Below are 22,026 nucleotides of genomic sequence, written 5' to 3'. Positions count from 1 at the left end.
ATCATACGTATTTATCATGATTTATAAATATTACGCTGCACGAATAAATACATAGGATGCATATATCATGACTTATAAGTATTATGCTGCATGAATACATCATACGTATATATTACGTATGTATCATGATTTATAAATATTACGCTGCATGAATAAATACATCGTACGTATATAACATGATTAATAAATATTACGCTCCATGAATGAATACATCGTACGGATATATCATGATTTATATATATATTACGCTGTATGAATACTTATAGGTTACTGCACTTGTATGGGAAAATATGAAAGAGTTTTGGGATGGAATACTGCACGACCTTGGGAGTGCAGTATATCCTTCCGACAAAACGAGTTCATATTTTCCCATGCAAATGCAGTAACCTTTTTATTATATGCTCATTTTTTTATTCTACCTAAAGTTTAATTATATAAACACAATACACTACAAGAAACAACGTAAATGAATGTATGCCGCATTCCAAACTAAATACACAAGCGCATATTCATCATTACACAAATCAACATTATTACTGCGCACATAACTCCGCCCAGGTAAATGTGAACTTAGTCGCGCGCTCGACATAACTTTCGAAAGAAAATGGCGTGTCTAGTCAAAATTGAAATTTGGAGTCATATTGTGAATGAATGTGCATTGCAACAACTTTTCCGTTTGATCTGGAATGAATAGATTTTGGTATTCTTCTCGATTCTAGGAAATTTCGTGATTATGGACTGGATTTGTATGTGACGATTCCACATGAAATACACGAGATTTAATAAGCTAGGGAGAAGCGTGTTGACATCTGCAAATGTGTTTCTGTTTCTGTCATTGAATGTTTGAAAAAATTATGTGGGAAAAATATGAAGTCTTTCAACTGCAATTATCAAAAAGACGCTATGGAATTTAATGCTTATTTCATTTTGAGTGCAGTAAGGAGGTGCAGTTGCACTTATCATCGAAATTACAGCACAGTTTCGAAATGTGTAATCCAGATTGAAAACCTATAACATGGCTCATGTAATTCGGATTTGCAGAATTAAGAAAATACATTTTGAGGAAATTCAGGATGTAAAACTGTAAGTATATTTTATTTTGCCATTCTTATCACCAGTTAAAGAAGAGAGTATATGACTTGTCACTTGTGTGTTATTTGTAAGGACCTTATCTTTGCGTCTGTTATATATTGTAGCTAGCCTAAATCCGTAACATTGTATCAACGCGGAATGTGCCAAAGCAGCTGGTATGTGGCAGTCCACGAACCATTTATTTTAGTTCATTCAGAAACAAATTTAAAGAACCACAACGTAAAGAGCCTCTTACACGAGTGTACATGATTTGTGTACAAATCAAAAGTGCTGGCGTCTGCGTCCATTGTTTGTTTACAATAGAAAGTAGTTCCTTTATGCACGTGAATGCTATATGTGTATTATCACGTGAGTTCAGTATCGGGTAATACTGAACGATTCTGACAATGTAAAGTTAACGGGGAAAAAAATGAGCATATAATAAATCGTCCGTACATATCATGAATTATAAATATTACGCTTCAAGAATACATCGTATGTACATATAATGACATCTAAATATTATGCTGCATGAATGAAAACATCGTATTATTATAATATCATGATTTATTAATATTACGCTGCATGAATAAATACATAAGGATGTATATATCATGACTTATAGGTATTGCGCTGCATGAATACATAAAACGTATATATCATGATTTATAAATATTACAAAATTATGCTGCTGAAGACTTAAGCACCCTAGATTTTCTAGAACGAAGATTTGAGGACCATGCAAGCTTAATTTTGATCATCGGACTATTGGACGATGACATAACCTATATTATTATTATTATTATTATTATTATTATTATTATTATTTTTAGTATTATTATTAATTTTATTATTATTATTATTATTATTATTATTAGTATTATTTTTAGTATTATTATTAATTTTATTATTATTATTATTATTACTATTATTATTATTATTATTATTATTAAGTTAAAATAGACGCCTTTCGTGTACAAGTATTTAAAATTGTAACATTGTGAGAAGTTAGATATATTAATGTTTCCGAATTTTAACGTAGACCACCCTGAATTATTTGACATATTTTTGAAGACAAAAACCTGAATTTATTTTGATTGCACATCAAGTTATCCAAATGTTGCAAACAAGTGCTGAGTAAGTTGTTCCGTGAGAAAACAAGACAACTTGGAGGATTTGACCATCTTCAATTACCACTCAACAGATGTCAGACCCACAACAAAGGATGTGCTAAGAGAACATTTATTTACTAAACAAAGAAAGGAATAAGCTTTAAACATAAATTATAGTTCTATGAATTAGTGGATAATTTGGCACGAACCTTCCATGGCTATTTACAAGAGGGTGAAAGGGTATTTGGCAAATATCTTATAAAGAAGTTGAAAATATTGATATCGCTCGTTTGTTAGAGTTTTGGTGTCATGGATACTGAAACTAATGTCCAAGTCTCAGTCTTGAATAAAATTTGCCCAAAGATGCATTAAACCACTTGCAGACCTTGTGTGATCCTTTGTCTGACGATAGCAATCACGGAATAAACTACCATCTTATGCATGCAAAGAATGTGATTAGACAATTATTGACTTTATCAGTCATAAACACATTCAAACAAACAGCTTGTTCTTTCTCTTAAAATGAGGATCTAAAACTTTCTTTGTAATGCCATCAAATATTTTTTGTTCTAGAGTGTTGACAGTTGAATTTGTCATCGTTTAAACTAAAGATAAAATAGGGAGGTTTCTTTTCAAACCTTTTAAAAATCTTCTATGCATGAAAAGGCAATTATCATTGTTATTATAAATTTACTTTGCATTTTTACGTAAAATTGTTTTAAAAAGTACGACCGTCACAAAAGTTACGCAGATATTACCTGCCCTCGATACGTATGCGCAGTGATGCGTTACTAGAATAAAGGACTCGGTAACAGAGAGATCATAGTGTCAGGAATGTGCTTTGCGTTATGAAATGAACAGTGATACGTAAACCATATTGTTTGAGAAAGCATGCTTGTCTATTGTGTCTATCTTGACAAATTCTTCCATAGAAAATTTATATCATTCCAGTAATTTGTGAGTGCTTCATGAAATAAAGCAACATGTGTTTAAGAATACAGAATTATACAACATTGGCAAACTTGAAGTTTTAATATTTTCCAACAATATTATGTGGTCTTGGCACGGTTTCTATGCACTACTTAACACAGCCATTGGACACACTAAACCTTATCTTGATGACAAATCGCCGTGAGCAAAGCATAAGCAGGATATATATATATATATATATATATATAATGCGACATTTTATTAAAACAAATTAAGATATTAAGATTCGTCTTCTTTTGTATCAAACGAAAATAATGTTGTACTTTTTACTCTGTGCCAATGAAACATAATTTCTGCTTTTTTTAATGTCTTTCTTTGACAGTTAACGGTAGTCATCATATGCCGTTACACCTGCCGCGCATGTTAGACCTAGTACCCAGTCACGAATCTGAGTGCACTTGAACACTTTTGAAAGATTTAACGGATTGGAACAATATTTAAATACGGAGTAGATCTTCAAAAGGCATCTTTTATTGGTTTTTTGTAGACCATCATGTTTAGATATAAATGCTGTTTCCCCCATGAAAATATACTTAATCAAATTCCAGACATTTACAGCTCTAATTAACGAGGAGAGTGTACGAAATTACGGACTGTGTTATCTCCCTTGACAAGAGCGGGGTTTGCTATTCATGTATGACTTCTTAGAATAAGCAGCGCAGCAATTAACATAGGACTGTATTGACTGAATGGTCATTTTTGCCAACCCTGAAAGATACTTTGCTGTACAAGGTCACACATTGGAATTTAAAATGCAGATTGACGAAGGTCTATTATTTTCCTTTCTAAAATGTAGTAATGAAGAAACACTAAAACAAATAAATAACTACCAATTTTTCTGTCAAACCGGGTAGAGCGTTTTGAGTTGGCAGTCGAATGATCAAATCATCACGAATGTTTCCAAGTATTAAAAAAGCGATTTACGCTTATCTTTATGAGAGAGAGAGAGAGAGAGAGAGAGAGAGAGAGAGAGAGAGAGAGAGAAGTTTCCCCACTTCATAGGGCATATAAATTTGAACTACAAAATAAAATGTGGATATCTTCATTAAACCGTGCTCTGTAGATGTATGATGGATACATAGGAACACGATAATTATCAAACAGAACAATGTGAAATATTTTACTAAGAGATAAAGTTTTACATTAATTCGGACGGAGTCTCCCATGTATTAGTTCAATACTCTCCAGTTTGCTTTCCATTATTTATTCTAGATAATTTTGAGTAAAAATAGGGATTTGACGTATTTATTTTCAAAATATGGTTTAGATAATATAATACATAGAAGACGAGATCGCTCTGCTGCATTTCACCACAAGTGAATTGTGATGACAAATTTTCCACATCGTATTTCGCTCTATCTATTAGTTTCTTTAATTTTCTAGATATTGAATTGTAATTAGTACATCAGTAGAACATAAAATGGTCCTTTAATGATTGCAATCTCCAGCGAGCAAATTCAAAGTAATTCTCGACCTGTGAACGATAAATTTCAAACTGCAAATGCATAAAAAATTGTTGAATACACAAATTACGCATCCTAATAATCGATATTATTTGTGATTGTTTAAATGATATTTTCATCGTGCAATGTAACTTTAAACACACATGTATCGTTCCGGTATATACAAAAAACAATTTTAATAAGCACACTGAAACTTTCAACCGCCTCTGCGTAATTCAACAAACAAAATTTTAAAAAATCATATGAAATGGAAGTTCAAAGCAAAACAGAAACTATTTGAAAAGCCGCTGTACACAGATAAATATAACACCTTGACAAAGAAAATAAAGCCTTATACACAAATAATTTGATTTAACATGCGAACTTCAAATTCTCGACAAACAACATAGGGCCATACTGCTGTTGTCTGATTGGACCAAACTTCTATTGCCTGATTGGACCAAACTGATATTGCCTGACTGGATAAAACTGCTATTGTCTGATTGGACCAAACTGATATTGTCTGATTGGACCAGACTGATATTGTCTGATTGCACCAAACTGCTATTGCCTCACCGGATCTCCTTTAGTCTATTACGACACCTAACACTTATTTGAGCAGATTCATTCAATTATCACCCGACCTTCCAGACAGAAAGTGCTAAATGTGCCGATTATAAGTTATAAGATATCTTAATTTTCTTTCAGCGATTGTCATCACCAATAACTATTCTGATTATTTTTCCGTATTTTAGCACAAATCAAATTAATTGGAAAGCAAAAGGTTTTAAGATAAGTCACGAAAAGAAACGTTTAACATGATATGCTTTGTTTGTGCAACGCGAATAAAGACGAAGAAGAAAAAACTAAGCACATTTTTTAGTGTGTATGCATGGATGTGTCTACATCTTGTCACTTTACTGCGATATAGGTGTTTGTCCCCTTCACAAAGGCTGAGTCGATTGTTTTTCCTCATTCTCAATTATCACTAAGTCCACTCTTCATGCATACTCAAAATATGTTGCTTCTCAGGCCGATACATGTTATTTGCTCTATATCGACGCCATATAGAAATTGTTGATATAGTGTATACAAATGAAAACTGAATGAAACCAATATTTCCTGAAAATCATGTTCCACTTTGGAATAATGTACCTAGCACAGGTCAAAAAGTTTAAATGTATTGGGAATCAATCATTGGCATTTCTCAAGTGGGCATGAAAATAGACATAAGGTCGATACCTGAAAGCTTCATACATTTGGTGTTAGGACTTGACGGCCTAGTGTCAGAATGATGTGACTGGGTGGGACATGATGCTACATGTCTGCGGCATGATGCCCCAGTCCTAGACATCACTATTTACTGCCACACTGCGGATATCGTAGCGATATGACTGAAAAAATGTTTAAGCTACGTTAAAAATCCAAATCACACACACACACACACGCGCGCGCGCGCGCACGGACGTACCACACACACAAACACACACACACACACACACACACACACACACACACCTTCTGCACATTCCAAAATCGTAACGACAGGATGAATTTGCATGTGTATTTTTAGTTTAAACTTTAATTTCCGAAAAACCAAATATTTCTTTATTAAGGAAAGAACATTCCCATTCATCGTGGTCTTAAATGCTAACTATGATCAGAACCTGCATGGTTACTGTTTTAGCGCGAGAATACAATTCGTTTTAAGATGATACGAGTTGACGACTATCTTACCGCATTCTAAACGTGTTCATGCAGACTAAGCAAAGAGACTGTACATTTAATCTTGACCCAATCTCCAAGTTATAATGCCGTGGAATTTATATTAAGAACTAATGAAGGAGAAAGTATCCAATATTTTCCTATATTCCATACCTAGCAACTTAAGCACCACTTTCCTCTGAGCGTGTGATGAACTGTTGTCATGCCCATGATTTGACTCATCCGAAGCTATTCTTTCTTCTTCGGCTTTGCGCAAGGCTAATCCGATTAGGATGTATAAAACTAGTATAACCGTCATCGGCAAAACAAAGAAAACATAAGTTGATAACTGAAAAACGAAGCCCATCCTGTCTTCGAGCTTGTTTGGAATGTTACATGTTAAGGACTCAGCAATAGGAAGTCCATGTTTATCATGCAGATAAAAGAACAGTTCTGTGTTGATGGCGTAGGGTAAAGCACAAAGAAATGCAATTATCCAAATGGCAATTATTGTCCGAATACATCGTGAAAACTTGGCTATTTTGTGTGCCTTTAATGGGTGTCGAATGGCTATGTAACGTTCCACGGTAAATGCGGTGATAGTCATCACAGATGCATAGGATGTTGCTTCCATCAGCAGTGCTCTTAAAATGCAGAAACTTTGACCAAATCTCCATGGATAGGCTTCCCATATGGAATAGGCTTCGGGTGGAAGTCCTGAAAGGAAAAAGAAAAAATTTGAAAACGGAGAAAGAATCGATCTTTCTATTACATAAAGCCTCTATTCACATTTAGCAAATAATTAGCAAAATCCAAGTATTGACGAGGAAGTGAAATATTTTATCATTAATCTAAATAACTTGTAGACAATCAGTTGTTTTAGTAATAAGTTAAGATCGGACGAGAGTCATGACGAGCAATCCAAATATAGGCAAGTGTTGAATTGATTTAAAACCCCAAACTAAATTGTCTCTAATAAAACACCTAGTAAGAAACCTTTCTTGTCTCTAGTGTAATGTATATTTAATTTATATTATTTGATGGCTTTCTTTAATGATTGTATGTTATTATATCTGTATCTTACCTTGTCCAAACTCAAGTTCATGGTGTACATGACCAGTAACATTTATTTTATAATCAACATAATACATATATACGCTTTTCTCTGTGATTGTGGATTCAGATCATTATTGATGTAAACATGCTTACTTGAATTTGATTTAAAGATACGGTCTTAATTTGGAACTTTAGAAACTTCTGAAATGGAAAATTCCTTTAAGTTGCCTGAGGATTTCCAGAAAATGGTAGTTGTGACCTAGCTGAAGTAGAGGGATATACAATCTTGTTTACATAAAAAATTACTAATTCTATTCATTCCTGTCTGAATATCTGAAGCAGAATGATTCATAATGTAATGTTTAGTTTTTGATTTAAATGGATTTATTTAAGTTAGTATTCATTGGAAATACAAAGTACTCATCAATAATATCCATGGACTGGAACATTAATTTTGAAATTTTAGTGAATTAAGAAAAGAACATTTTGGATTATATTATTGTGATACATCAAACAACTGTTAACACATCTCCACCATCCAGGCCACTCGCATATTAGCATATTCAAGACATTATGCACATCACAACATTCAGTGTCGCAACTTATTTGGAATACCACTGGAATTCTGATGGAACTTCATACATTTTGTCTTGTGTTAGAACTTTTAGGACTATTTGGGATTTAATTCAAAATACTTTAAGTTCTTTTCAAATTTTCCCTTTGTGTTTTAGAGAACAAATTACTTGTTGAAATTTACAAAACTTGTTGGTTTTCGCCTTTTTCTGCTACTTAGTTAACACTAGTAAGACACCAACATTGTCTCTAGGAAGACATATTCATGGTCTCTCCCTAATTTCTTGATATAAGGAATTCTCAGGATAATTTCACGTATAGGCTTTTGGTAATTTGAGATAGGAAAAATTCTATGTAGTAACTGTTTGGGTCATGTTTGTGTAATGTGGTAAGAAATACCGATCTATGAGTCAGAAAAGTGTGCTCGTAAATCATACAAATGTAAATTTTCACAATCATTAATGTGTGAAATTACACTCTCCTGAATGTTTAGTCGTTGTTTAGAGGAAAATTTATTTGCGCTGCTTTTGCGTTTAAGAACCCTTCGGTTGACAAGTACTGGTTTCTAGAGAGTTCTTGGAAATAAGGGAAAGAACGGCCTCAAACCATCTTCGCACGGGTTTTGTAGTGAGATAGCTCGCGCGTTACAAAATCAACTGCATTACCGTTAAACATATATAAACGCTGCCGCTATACTAAAGGATAAAATCAATGTCTTAGTCGAGCTTAATCATGGCCCAGAGAAAACTAGTCGATAACTTCTGTTTGATTTCTGCAGAAAATCGTATTTATTTTATGTATCCAATTACATACCCTCCTGTTGTCAATAATTGACGGAAACACTTAATTCTGGCAATTACTCAACAAATCAAAACCGTCGCAATCTCAAAATATACGAGCCGTTTTGGAGAAGATGTTCGACTGGACGCGTTCAGTTCGGTCACACGAAGTTCTTTCGAAGTGATATTTCCATACTATGTATAATCGCACAAGTCAGAACGCTTAACGTCTGTCCAAACAAACCAAAATGGTGTAGTGTAGTCATTATGATTGCTAGATTTGTCTCCAAAGCTACTGCGAAAATTGTTGGTGACGAAAGTATTGACCACCAAATTACCTTTCACGAAATATTATCAGAATAACCAGGCCCATCGGTCATATAATTTTGCGTAACATTTCCAGTAATAAATGTTACTCTTGACGTGTAAATATTACTAAAATTTCATGACTATAGCCGTTTTGATTTGTTTGAATATGATCGAGTAAGACTTGGAACTGCCAGTAGTTTTATGACGTTGGTCCATAATTTTCTCTTCTAGATCTTGTACGGAGCTATGTCAAAAACAACATATTTCTATTGAGAAAAATACTGTAAAGAATCCTTAAGTATCATTTCATAGTGAGCGTGCAAGGAGAGATACTAGCTATAACACAAAAGATAAAGGCCACATTGACATACAAAATGCTTAATATGAACGTGTCCATTGTCAAACCTAACATCAAGGTCTTATATACAATTTACTGTTAAATTTATCAGTTTTAATACGTTACGATCATGCCTATTTATAAAAGTGTCAGTTTATATGACTTGAAAGGAAGCTAAATAACTGACGAACCTGCAAGAATGGAACCGCTACCTACTCTATCAACTACACATTTTATTTTCATAATGTAATATCGACAACGATATTTTTTGTCATTCAAGAAATACTTTCGATGAATAGAAGAACATATCAGAGCTGCTATCAACATTATTCGTAAGCTCAAGCTTGTGTTGTCACCTTCGTTTGGTTCAATGAGGACAAAGGATTCGCAAAATGAAACAGGCATTATAATTATGTTCACTATTTTAAAATAAATTTAATACGTTCAACATTATAGCAATCTAGGTCTCAGGGCAGCACTAACGAACTGGCTCAGTTTTGCAAGCGGATACAATTGTTAAAATCCACAGTTTACTGCCGTGAATGAATCATTCTCAGAAAACACAGAACCTCTTGACATTTCTGAAAGATCTTATTTCATGTCTAATCTGACTTTTTGTTAGGAGTTCAAATGATATTTTGTTCATAGGAGAGAACAAATGAGAAACTAGTGTAACAATATTGACTTGACTGTGCATACGTTCCAATCTCCAGCAATAAAATGAAACAGCAACAATCATAAATCATGCATTTAAAGTATTTCATTAAGAATTCATTCGAATAATTTACATTCGTCACTTACGTTTCCTATAAAAACAGCTGATCTTTATTTGCAGCCGGTGGTTGACATACATTTATATCATTCTTTCAATTTAAATTAGGAAAAGTAACGCGAGACTTGCAACAGCATTTGCAGCTCGGTGTTGTAGTGTTATAGCGAACTGTTGGAAGATTTTATCAAAGTTGACTTGTAGGAATATTTCTAAATTTCCTTTCACATGATTAAATAGACAAGTTGTATGGTGCATAAAAGAAAATACAATTTCAAGTGTTTTTCTGACTCGTTATGTACAATAACAAAATGATTTTCCGCTGAAATTTATTTTTTGCATAAAGAAAAATAATAGCTATTAAGTTGAAAAAAGTAAAGTTCAAAATACTCGCATGTTGTAAATGTTGTATGTCCCTACATCTATTCATCCCACCAGCAATCCTCACCCACTTCTCCCCACCCTACCCCTGGACAGTTACCTAGGGTCAGAACTCAATGTTCATTACATATTTTCCGTGTCTCTCTGTTTTAACACAATCTACAAAGTTGAATTTAAACAACAATCTATATACCTAAATCTGACTTATTATGAACAGAAAAAGGCGTTGAAGTTATGGAGTTCTCAATGCGTTCAGTTTAATGTTCAAGACAACGTGGCTCAGTGATAGCTCATTTAAACAAAATCTTTAATCTTTAGAACTTCTGGAACCGAAGAGCCAGTATCAGGATTAGAATAGATTTTAATATAAATATTCTCAACGATCTAGGATTTGACTCCAATAAGGACATGGTGGCCTTAGTGGTTAGAGCGTCCGCCTCTGAAATGGGAAGTTGCATGTTCTAACACCGGCCGAGTCATTCCGAATACTTATCAGCTGCCTCGCTATGGCTCAGTATTAAGCGGTTAGTGTTAGGACTGGTCGGCCTGGTGTCAGGATAATATGACTCGGTGGGACATGATGCAATACGACTGAGATTGTTAAAGTTACGTTAAAAATCCCCAAACACACGAATACAAGTCTTAGTTTTTGACCCCACTGACCACTTTCACTCACGCCCCAGTGTCGGCCGTGAACAATAAGCCTGGTATATCTCAAGCCATTTTAGAACCGTGCCAAATATTTACAATTAAAAGCATAATCAACAAACAAGAAAGAACATTTAATGTATTTTTAACCTTTAACATTGCATTGGAACCCGTGTAGGACCCTGTAGTTGCCAATAAACCGTGCAGCTTATCTTCACCTTATAGAGAAGCCACATTCTAAATGATCGTTGTTTCACGAAGGATAATAGTTGTTTTTTTACGTTCGTAAATAATATGACATCTGTGTAAGAACGGAGTGATGATGAAACTAATATACCCGCTTTTTTTACGATAAACTCATCTAGAAAGCCTCTAAACATACGTGTTCTTTCTATCTCTAAAACACAAACGTTTGGATAAATCGGCCGTTCTTAATAAATGCTAGCAAATAATATCAGGTATGTATAATTACAAGGTGCTTGTTTATGAACCTTTATGCAAATATTGAACCAAATTCAATTTCATCTTTTTAAATGAATATAGCATATACAGACCTGACTAGGGTGACTACATTAAAGTAACCACCAACCCATTTTAACGATGTCCTATCAGAACTCAAGCAATAGTATGTCTGACTTTTAAATGCCATGAATCAATTAATAAACATGTTACATAATTAGATTTTTCTTTGGTCTGTTCTGGTACTTTACGGCACAGAAACACAAGTATACATAACTAGAGTTTGGTTTGAGCTGGTTGGATGCTTTACGACACAGAATACAATTCTACAAAATTATATTTTGGTTCGGTCTGGATGGATGCTTTACGGCACATAAATACGAGTATACACAATTAGATTTTGGTTTGGTCTGGTTTGGTGCTTTACGGCACAAAACACAAACATACACAATTATATTTGGGTTTGGTCTGGTTGGATATTTTACGGCAAACTAACACAAATATACAGAATTAGACAAGGCGAAGGAAAGAAAAGAAAAAAGAAAACCCAAGTAACGATCTCTCGTCTATGATATATCAGACTGTTAATTTCTTTTTTCTAAATTAATAAAGATTTACAAAAACATGCAAACATTAAAGTGCTAATTGATTTTGTCGTATCGTATCTTATTACGGGGTTCAGGTGACATCGAAGCGACTTATTCTTTCACATATGAACAAATTAGATTCGTGATAACTTGTCATATAAAATTTCTCAAAAGAGCATTTCCAAACATGTTATCACGTAAGGAACAAATATCAACACCTACACAATGTATTTGATTGCCTTCAAGATATTTATTCTTGAAATGAGATACCGGTCAATAAGCACGTTCTTTCAATAACTGCCTATTCACAATGATGACAGATAAAGGCACATGTCTTTAATACGAATGGAATCATTCAATCATAACCAACCGCTTGAAGAAATAATTCCAATTTTTCCTTCCTAGCTGGCGTAAACATGATCTGGACATAAAATAGTACACATATTATTTTTGGTTTTTAATTTTAAAATCAAGATTTATCATACATCCAAATTGTAATCTGGATAAGAGATTGATTCCGTCAAATATGCTGTCCGTGCATTTATCAATATAAAAAATTAGAATGTACACGAGCAGTAGTGATGGTAATTGGACAGAGTCGAGTTTAATTCTGTAAATTCGGTATCATATTTCGGAGTACAAGAAAATTATACAGGTTTACTCTGTGGAATAATTGTTCTATTCTTGCTGACTTTTCTATCTCATTTCTTGTTCAAGGAACAATGATAACGCGTATACTCGAGAACAAAAGAACTGGTTTTGTTCTGTATCTCGTTCGGACAACATTGCATCTAAATGGAATTGGTATTCATGCGGTGCATGTGCAACATCAAGACATTTTCTTTAGATTTTACAAAATATGCTACCATTAGAAACACAACAATATCAATTATGAATCATCTTATAGATATAACTTCGATGTCTATCGGTAATCCCTTAAAATAGTTGGATATGAAGAGCTTTTCAAGGCTCTATAAAATACACGATTGCAAGTAATACATTGGCTTTAAATTATTATTTGTATCTTCACACTCTTGACTATAAAGCTCCATTATATGATAACTACAAACGTTAAAAAAGAAAAGAAAAATGGAAACGCACAAAAAGATACCCACATAGAATTGTGCCAATATGAGGGACACAAAATATGATATGTGTTCCTGAATTGAATAAAAAGTGTTAGCTGGGAACGAAAGAAATTTTTTATTTAAGGACATATAGAACCGAACAAACTTCAAACAACAACTTATTGCTTTCTACCTATATCAAACAACCTGATTATTTTTAATCACTTTACCATTTTGCTGCATCCCGGTTTAGGAATCCTACCACCGATTCCAAAGATCCATATTCAAGGCAGCCACTCATTCTGTCCCTCGTGGTAGTCGTCCAATCTATACACCCTGTTTGGATGAAGAATGTCAGTGTCTTCTCAAGGTGTATGAAGCATCCGGAGACCCAGACATATCAGATCACCTGGTCGAATCCCTGGACACTGCCAGACTCAGTCTTGGGGGGGGGGAGGGCTACATAATCACTCAACTTTACGCTCTCCAGCCGTAAATGCTGGATTTTGATTCGAAGACTTGGCAACGCTCACCCTGTTGTCAAGCCAAATGCTGTCGCTAGCCACTTATTATAAATGGCAAAAAAACACCTCTGTAGAAACAGCATCGAAGGCAGTATTGTCGAGATGAGTGGCGACAATACTGCCGTAAGATGCCAGATGAAGTAGAACGAAATACTCCTAAGGCATTTACAGCAACAGAACTTCAAATGGTGCTATGCAGCATCAAATCAGGCAAGGCAGCACGATATGAAAACATCCTGCCTGAGTTTCTGAAGCATCTTGGCCTAAAGGCAATGGAATGGTTCGCCATTGTTTGCACCCGGGTTGTTAGGGAAAAGTGCATGCCGCATTTGTAGCGCCTGGCAAAGATTATTGCGATCCCAAAGCCTGATGAAAGATACAGACAATCCGGGCGTTATCGGTCGATCTCCTTGCTTTTAGTCTGTTTTAAGGTTCTGGAGCGCATGCTTCTCCAAAGAATTGTTCCAGACTTGGAGAATATCATACCTGTTGCGCTGGCAGGCTTCTTGCATTGTCGTAGCACTTGTGATCAAGTCCTTACCCTGATTATGTTTGTTGAAAATGGTTTTCAGAGGCACCTTAAAACTGAAGTTGGTTTCCTTGATCTAACAGCGGCATATGACAGGGTCTGGCATGCACGGCTGTTGTTGAACATTTCCAGAGTATTGCTGCTCTGGATAGTATAGACTATCGAACCGTTCCTTCGCGTCAGGAGCTTCAGGATACACATCGGAGAGAGCTGTAGCTCGTGGAGGAGTCAGACTAACGGATTTCCACTGTCACGAAACTGTGTATGATTTATATCAGCATGTATATGTGATCAAAAATGTACTCGGGTTTCGTTTCCGCGTACAGCGTCACCCGAGGGGGGTGGGTTATTTCTTTCGGCTCTAGTTATTTCGAAATACTGAGCGCGACTCAACGCATGCTGCATGCGCAAATTGCCTGCAGTGAACACCTAAGTACCTAGATGCGCATATCTGTCACAGCTAGTATACATATAGAGCAACTTCTCTATAAACAAATTAAATTACGACGAGTCTTGTCAGAAAGCTTACCTCTTTGCGGGAGCAAATCTTCAGCTGTAGAGCTGCCTTATTTATGGTTTGGTGATGTGGAGTCGCAGAACTCTGTGTACTTTCTTGTGACGTGTACGCTGTGTCTGGTGACGTTGGTTCGCAAGAGTGTACTTGTGTTCTCAATGCGAGGGACCATGGCTTCGCGACCATCGGGTCTGTGTTGAACGTGAGGGCTCTCGAGTGATCATTGACTAGAGCGAGTGGAACCGGAGATACATCTTGGACGTCAAATGTGCGCCACGATAGTTATATATATATATATTACTTGTTCCATGTCATTGTTATTTCCACTATTGCTATCTGCTATCTGAGCAAAATTACATGCATTCCCTTTTCAGTATCGTTATATAAGCGATAGATTCAAAAGTACATGCATTCCCATTTCAACATCGTTATATGAGCGATAGATTCATAATTTCGTGCATTCCCATTGCAATATCGTTATGAGCGATAGATTCATAATTTCGTGCATTCCCATTCCAATATCGTTATGAGCGATAGATTCAGAAATTCGTATATATCCCTATATCCCTTGGTGTTTAATACGACCTTGTTTATATTGGGGTGTAGATCATATGCTTTTATTTGGTGATCGGTGATAGGACAAAATTCACATTTGTTTAAAATTCCATTCGTTAAATTCATGTTTGAGTTTTCTCGTTGAATTACTTGTTGTTGATAGTTCCATGTTAGGAACTTTATAATTTTCCTTATCGTTTTGTTTATAATGGTGTCAGATTTGTTAATATTTAATTTGCATTTATAAATAAACATCTTATTAATGCAGTTGCTTTGGGTGTCACTAATCTAGTCCCAACCCGGCTTCATCTTGTGACACCCACAAGGGTCTGTTCTTTCGCAAAGTTTGTTCAATGTCTATATCAATCACTTACCTGTAATAAGGTCGCGCAAGTTCATGTATGCAGATGACATTGCTTTCTGGACCCAAAGTCGCTCATTTACTAAGCTTGAAGAGATACTGAACAAGGACTTGGTGGATATGACGGACTTCTTCAAAAAATGGCGTCTACAGCCAAGCACAACAAAGACCGTCTGCAGCGTCTTCCACTTTAAAAAATCCAAATGCGAACCCTGAACTTTGCATCCCCCTTAATTGGCAGCAAATAAAACACTACCTGACACCAGCATACATTGGTGTGACTCTGGACAAATCATTTACATTCTACAACCACCTGAAGGAAACTGCATCAAAATTGAGCCCTGAAAACAACCTACTCCACAAACTGGATAGCTCAACCTGGGGCGCCAGTGCTCAGATACTCAAGATATCAGCACTGACCCTGTTATTCGACAGCCGAGTACTGTGCTCCTGTCTGGGCTCGATCATACCACACCAAGTTAATTGATGTCCAGCTCAAGACAACAATGCGAATGATATTTGAAACACTACTTTCTTCTCCATTATCGTAGCTGCCGGTACTCAGCAACACTCCTTCTCCACATCCGCGTCGCCGGGAAGCAACCACAAAGGTGCTGGCTAAGGTCTATGTCATTGTGAAACTTCTTCTGTACATTGACATTACCACACATCCAGCGGTCAGCTCGACTTGACGCCCAGTCTGGTTAGGTTCGTTGCTGGAAGATGTGACAGCTATTTCGGCATGGAGTGTCGAGTGGTCTTCAACAGATGTAAACTACTCTCTCGTAGTTGAGTCATCTGTCTGCCGTCCTGGCTTCAACCTTCCACGTCATCTGTGGATCACGGTGAACCGCTTTCGGACAGGACAGGGTCGTTATGCAGTCAACATTGTCCGATGGGGCCAGGCCATTGCTGCCGTTGAGTTCTACAGACCATGTCACACATTGTGAACACCTGTTCACTGACAAAGTTCCCTGGTGGATTGCAGACTCTGCACTTTGCTGATGATGACGCTGTTAAATGGCTGAGCACGCACTGCATACGATAATATTAAAGAACCTCACACAATTTGGCCAAGAAATCTGAGACGAAATAAGCGTCAAAGAATAAAAGAATACTGCAAATAAATGACCGGAAAACGGGAGTGTTCAGATTATACCTGCCGAACTTAGAAAACTTAAGGCTGCTTTGAAGCAAAACATGCGTTTGCCAAAGAAAACTCTTCTTCCAGCTTGCAAATTGCTATTCGAAAGGTTCCTTAGAAGAACGTAGGCACTTACTGAATTCACCCCTCAGCTTAAGACTTCAAGTTCCATTAGATTTGTAATGACATTTTCTTCCTTTGAACCTATTCGAAAGAGCTAAAAGAGTTTCTTAACTGGATGAATGGCCACCGTTCATCAATTAAAATTAAAACTAAAATTATCAATTAAACTGTTGACTTTTTAGATGTAACAACATACAATAGAGACATCTTCTCCAAGGATACAATCTAGATGTACGTGTATTTTTCAAAGAATCTGACACTCATTATTACAACACAAAATACATTTCATCCACGACATATGTTCAGGAGCATTGTTAAATCCCAGATAGTAATATTCGATCGGATTTGTAACAATGAATACAACTTTCATGACGCTGGTCAATTGCTTTTTGTAGGACTACGAAAAAGAGGATACAAAATCAGGGAACAAAGGAAAATGAAATCTGATATTCGCAACAAAACACAATAAATAATTCCGGTCATTATTCATTTCAACAGGCGCCAAGCTTCTGCATCAAATATGCTATACAAATAGTTGGCGATTTGTAACAAAATTTCCTGAAGCATTTAGAACATGCACTTTGTCTGCAGTTAACAAACGAAACAAGAACCTAAAAGACATTTTAGTGAGATCCAATCTACCGGGTATAAAATGTCCTTGTTATTTTAAGTGTGAACTTCATGGTTGCAAGATCTGTGGTTTTATAATAAATTTTGCGATTTTTTAATAAATTCAGTCATATTTAAAAACACGGAAACAAATATAAATTTTAAGACTAAACAACATATATCATGTGATATATCAAATAGGATTCATTGTTGCATTATTTAAATTGTAAAAAGACGTTAGTACGGGAAACTGAAATAAATTTACACATTGGGATGGAGAGACACTTCTAAAGACATACAACTGCAAAGACAGTTACAACATATGGTAGTAACGATCATTTGAAAGAGATTAGCATTGAGTACAGCGTATGCTGGCCAAAAGTGCATAGACATAAAGGAGAACATTTCTGTGTGAATGGTTGACAGCTAAAATTTATGTTGAAAAATCACCTACAGTGAAGCTTCGATAGCAATATTGTGCGTTTTTTATTTGTTAGTTTTTATTGTTTTTCTTAAGCCTGATAAATTATATTTAGAAAAAAGCCCACTGTGCAGGACCATTCCAACAGATAAATTTCGTTCTCTCTCTCTCTCTCTCTCTCTCTCTCTCCACTAACACAAATTGTATGAGCTATCGGTGTTATGTTGTCACCCAGTCTCCACATTCTACATTTAGTAAATACGTTAGGCGACACGTCATTACCCAGTCGCCACATCCAACACACTTTGTAGGAACTCGCGATGATTCGATGATCTGTTGTTACGCAGACTCCATTTGCCATAAACCTTGTATGAACTTTCGGAGATTGTCGTTACCCAGGCACCACCTTAAACACACCTTGTATGTACTCTCGAAGATGTGTTACCCAGTCTCCTTATCCAACATTCTTGTTCCAATATATCCAATGTGATTATCTCCATCTACATGTTGAAACTTAATCACAAACAACATTTACATTTATTTTTTCAAAGACTATTTTCAATTGAAACGTATGTATCCTACATAAAATCACAGACGACTACAGCTTTACTGTGCTAATTAGAGTTGCTTAAAATAGTTTTTGTCGTAAACTTTCAATCCTCAAAGGAAATAATAAATCAAGCAAGTTTTCATTGCTTCGCACTTTTTTTCTCTTGATATTTTAAGGCATACATATATATAATGTCATTATCTTATTAATTTTCTGCTAAAAGTGTGAATGTGATAAAATAAGTTGATTTTCCAAAATGTTTTCGACCTCCATTTTTAAAATATGAAGTCAGAACATTTTTCGTCATCTTTTAGATTTTTTTTTAAAAAGTCGAATTGACAGATATAATAGACAATCATAAAATTGTACCATATCAAGGACCGGCCAGAAAATATTCTACCATATTTTTATTTCGTGAAATCATACTATATCAACTGCTATGCGTGGGGAATACAATAAAATCACACAGTAAATTAACTGCGTTGCAGAAAGATATTTCAAATCTAATATAGCGCGATATCAAAAGAAACTCAAGTCTCTAAATATTTTATCAGTACACCCAACCTTAAGTATAACCTTAACTCTAGACTAGAAGTAACGACACAGTTATAGGCTTGAATGGCTTTTATTTCAAAAGATGAGAAAAGTAAATAGAATGTCGTACAAGATTTACACTGTGCACAAGGAGTTGAAAAATTAGGCAAAACCGCAAGCAAATACGTCAAAAACTGTAAAAACTGTATGGGATGCCATTGAGCTCAGTATGTTATGAAATGGAGCAACTTGGAAGATATACCTTAGATTATCCGCTTTGCCGTCCAGATTCTTTGGAAAATTCCATTTGCACGTTCCTGAATAAATAATTATAGTCCATTATGCTAAAAAAAGGTTTAGATTCGAAACTTCTAGGGCTCTGACAGTGAAAGAGAGTGGAATCACTGTAGGGGGAAAACAGGAGAATCTGGAGGCGATATCAGACATGTCTGCGAGCGAAAATTCTTTATAGTCATCTATGTGGCCTATATATATATATATATATATATATATATATATATATATATATATATATATATATATATATATATATATATGGTCTCATTCGCATTTTCATATTGTAACCCATAATAATGATGAACAATAATTGAATTATAGCGACTCATGGAAGAATAATTCACTTAAATATAGTGACTCATGAAACAACAATTCAGTGGACTGAAGTCTAATTGTTGTTTCAAAGAATAGTGATATACTCTATAAAAGCATAATGCGAATGAATAATTGATGCAACATCCTATTATCGGTTAGCGGCTGTGTCTCATCTCTGTTGATTATTCCTCAAGTCTATGTTATACGGGCTGGGTATTAACTGTCTGATAAATACGAAGACCAATTCCAATTTAATCATATTTACGTGCCAATTGATTAGCAAAAAAAAAAAAGATTCTTTGTTTCCACTTTAATTCAAATGACATATCTTCTGTTAAAAATGTAAATGCTTTCATATCACTTAATTAGAATATCCAAATAAGGCTGTTCAAAACTATTCAATCATTCAAATCAATTTAGAAGCTAATAAGGCTAGAATGTACCTAATTGTCAAATATTTGTATTGATATGTCGACCACGCCGTTGAAAATATATATCAGCGTTGTAGTAAGGGTAAATGGGGCCCGGGGCAACCATAACGGCTCAGCCAATGATTTTCCTGCAATTTGATTTTTATCAGCTGTTTTGGGCCTCAAGACCTCGGGCGCCAGGAATATTAACAAATTTCCATTACAGTATATGTACCAATATACTACGCATGACTTAGCTTACTATGATATATTAGAAACAACGTATAGATAAAAAATAATTAATGAAAATAATTCAGTCATATGATCGAAACGCGAGAAAAACACAGGTATATGGATAACAATCATACGGTGATTATTTTCATAACACACACAAGTGGTAAAAGAGCAACTGAAAGTCGCAATGACTTTGGAACGTAAAAGAGGTATGATTCATGAGCTATTAACATTTGAATCCAGATTAGGTAATTTGTACAACGTTTCATTCATACAATTTGGAACTGATTATTGACAGTGACATTGTAAATTTCCATAGGTCAGAACATAAACCCGTTGTGGTAATTTTTAATGTCCTTTGTCACTGTTGAAAATTGGGCTTATACCAGAAATAACATTAAAATGAAACTCTGTCAATTTGGGCTAAACCAGACTATAAATTAAAATGACACTATGTCAATTAGGGCTACACCAGACTCAAAATTAAAATGAAACTCTGTCATTTTCGAGTGAATATGTATAAGAAGCATGTTAAAAAAACCCACAAAAACGTGACACTTAGAATCTACATTTATGCCCACCGATCCGTACTTAGTCCGTTCTTCCGTCACACTTTTGTTTCAGCTGTTTCAACATGAAACCTCGCAAGTTTAACGCTTACAACTTGGTATATACTCTAACATTATTGTCAAAATGGATGTCGCGTAAATCACAGATGGTCATACTTTTAAGTCAAGCTTACGGCTCAATTTTTTCAGTTTTTTCATCACCGCTCCGGTGACCTAAGTGGTTAGAGCGTCCGACTCGGATACTGGAGGTCGCGGGTTCGAAACCCCATCCGAATCATACCAAAGACTTATATAAATTGTACAGCTGCCTCGCTAGGATCTCAACTTTAAGATGCTAGTGTTAGGACTGGTCGACCTGGAGTCAGGATAATGTGACTGGGTGGGACATGATGCTACATGTTTGCAGTATGATGCCGCAGTGCTAGACATCACTATAAACTGTCACACTACAGACATCGTAGTGATATGACTGAAACTGTTTAAAAAAGTTACGTTAAAAATTCAAATCACACACGCACACACACACACACACACACACACACACACACACACACACGTTATTCATGACACTTTCCATTCAACTCTATAACATTAGAAATCTTTGGGATTACGAGATAAAACGTATATACATATACATTATCGTTTGAAAGTGTTCTGCAAACCACAATGGGGTCATATCTTCAAGGTCAAACTGTCAGGCTAATAGTTTTTATTTTTCGTCACACTCTCCATTCCGGTCTGTGAAAGTTGGTGTGGTTAGATATAATCAGTTGAAGGTGTAGTGGATGCTTCATTCTTTTCATCGCTATGTTATTAGTCATTACCAGGTGTTTGCATACCACACTAGGGGGTTCTATCGTCTAGGTCAAGGTCATGGATCAAGTTTTGAACTCTTATTCATATTTTCCTTTACATTCTATAAAAATAGAGTCGTTTGAGATTAAGGGATGATGCAATCTATATTTGTTATGTAACATGTCCTGGAGGCTATCTTTAAGATCAAAATTAGGTTTTAGTAGCATTGTATAATCCGCTCAATAAACTATCAGCTGT

At 35.3% G+C, this 22,026-nt stretch overlaps 1 protein-coding gene across 1 annotated transcript in view; it reads right to left on the bottom strand.

Annotated features, from left to right (window-relative positions):
- Window positions 1-22,026, bottom strand: part of LOC149786294 (pyrokinin-1 receptor-like) — a 141,205-nt gene that overhangs the window by 5,539 nt on the left and 113,640 nt on the right. Inside the window, exon 2 of the mRNA XM_089978173.1 lies at window positions 6,494-7,036. Within this exon, the coding sequence (XP_089834299.1) occupies window positions 6,494-7,036 (543 nt within the window). The remainder of the gene's footprint in view (window positions 1-6,493; window positions 7,037-22,026) is intronic.

This window comes from Sinohyriopsis cumingii, chromosome 12 (genome assembly GCF_028554795.1).
Source record: "Sinohyriopsis cumingii isolate HCF-2022 chromosome 12, ASM2855479v2, whole genome shotgun sequence".
NCBI lineage: Eukaryota > Metazoa > Mollusca > Bivalvia > Unionida > Unionidae > Sinohyriopsis > Sinohyriopsis cumingii.
Note: the sequence above shows the minus strand (reverse complement) of the source record. Positions and strands in the feature narration are given on the sequence as shown.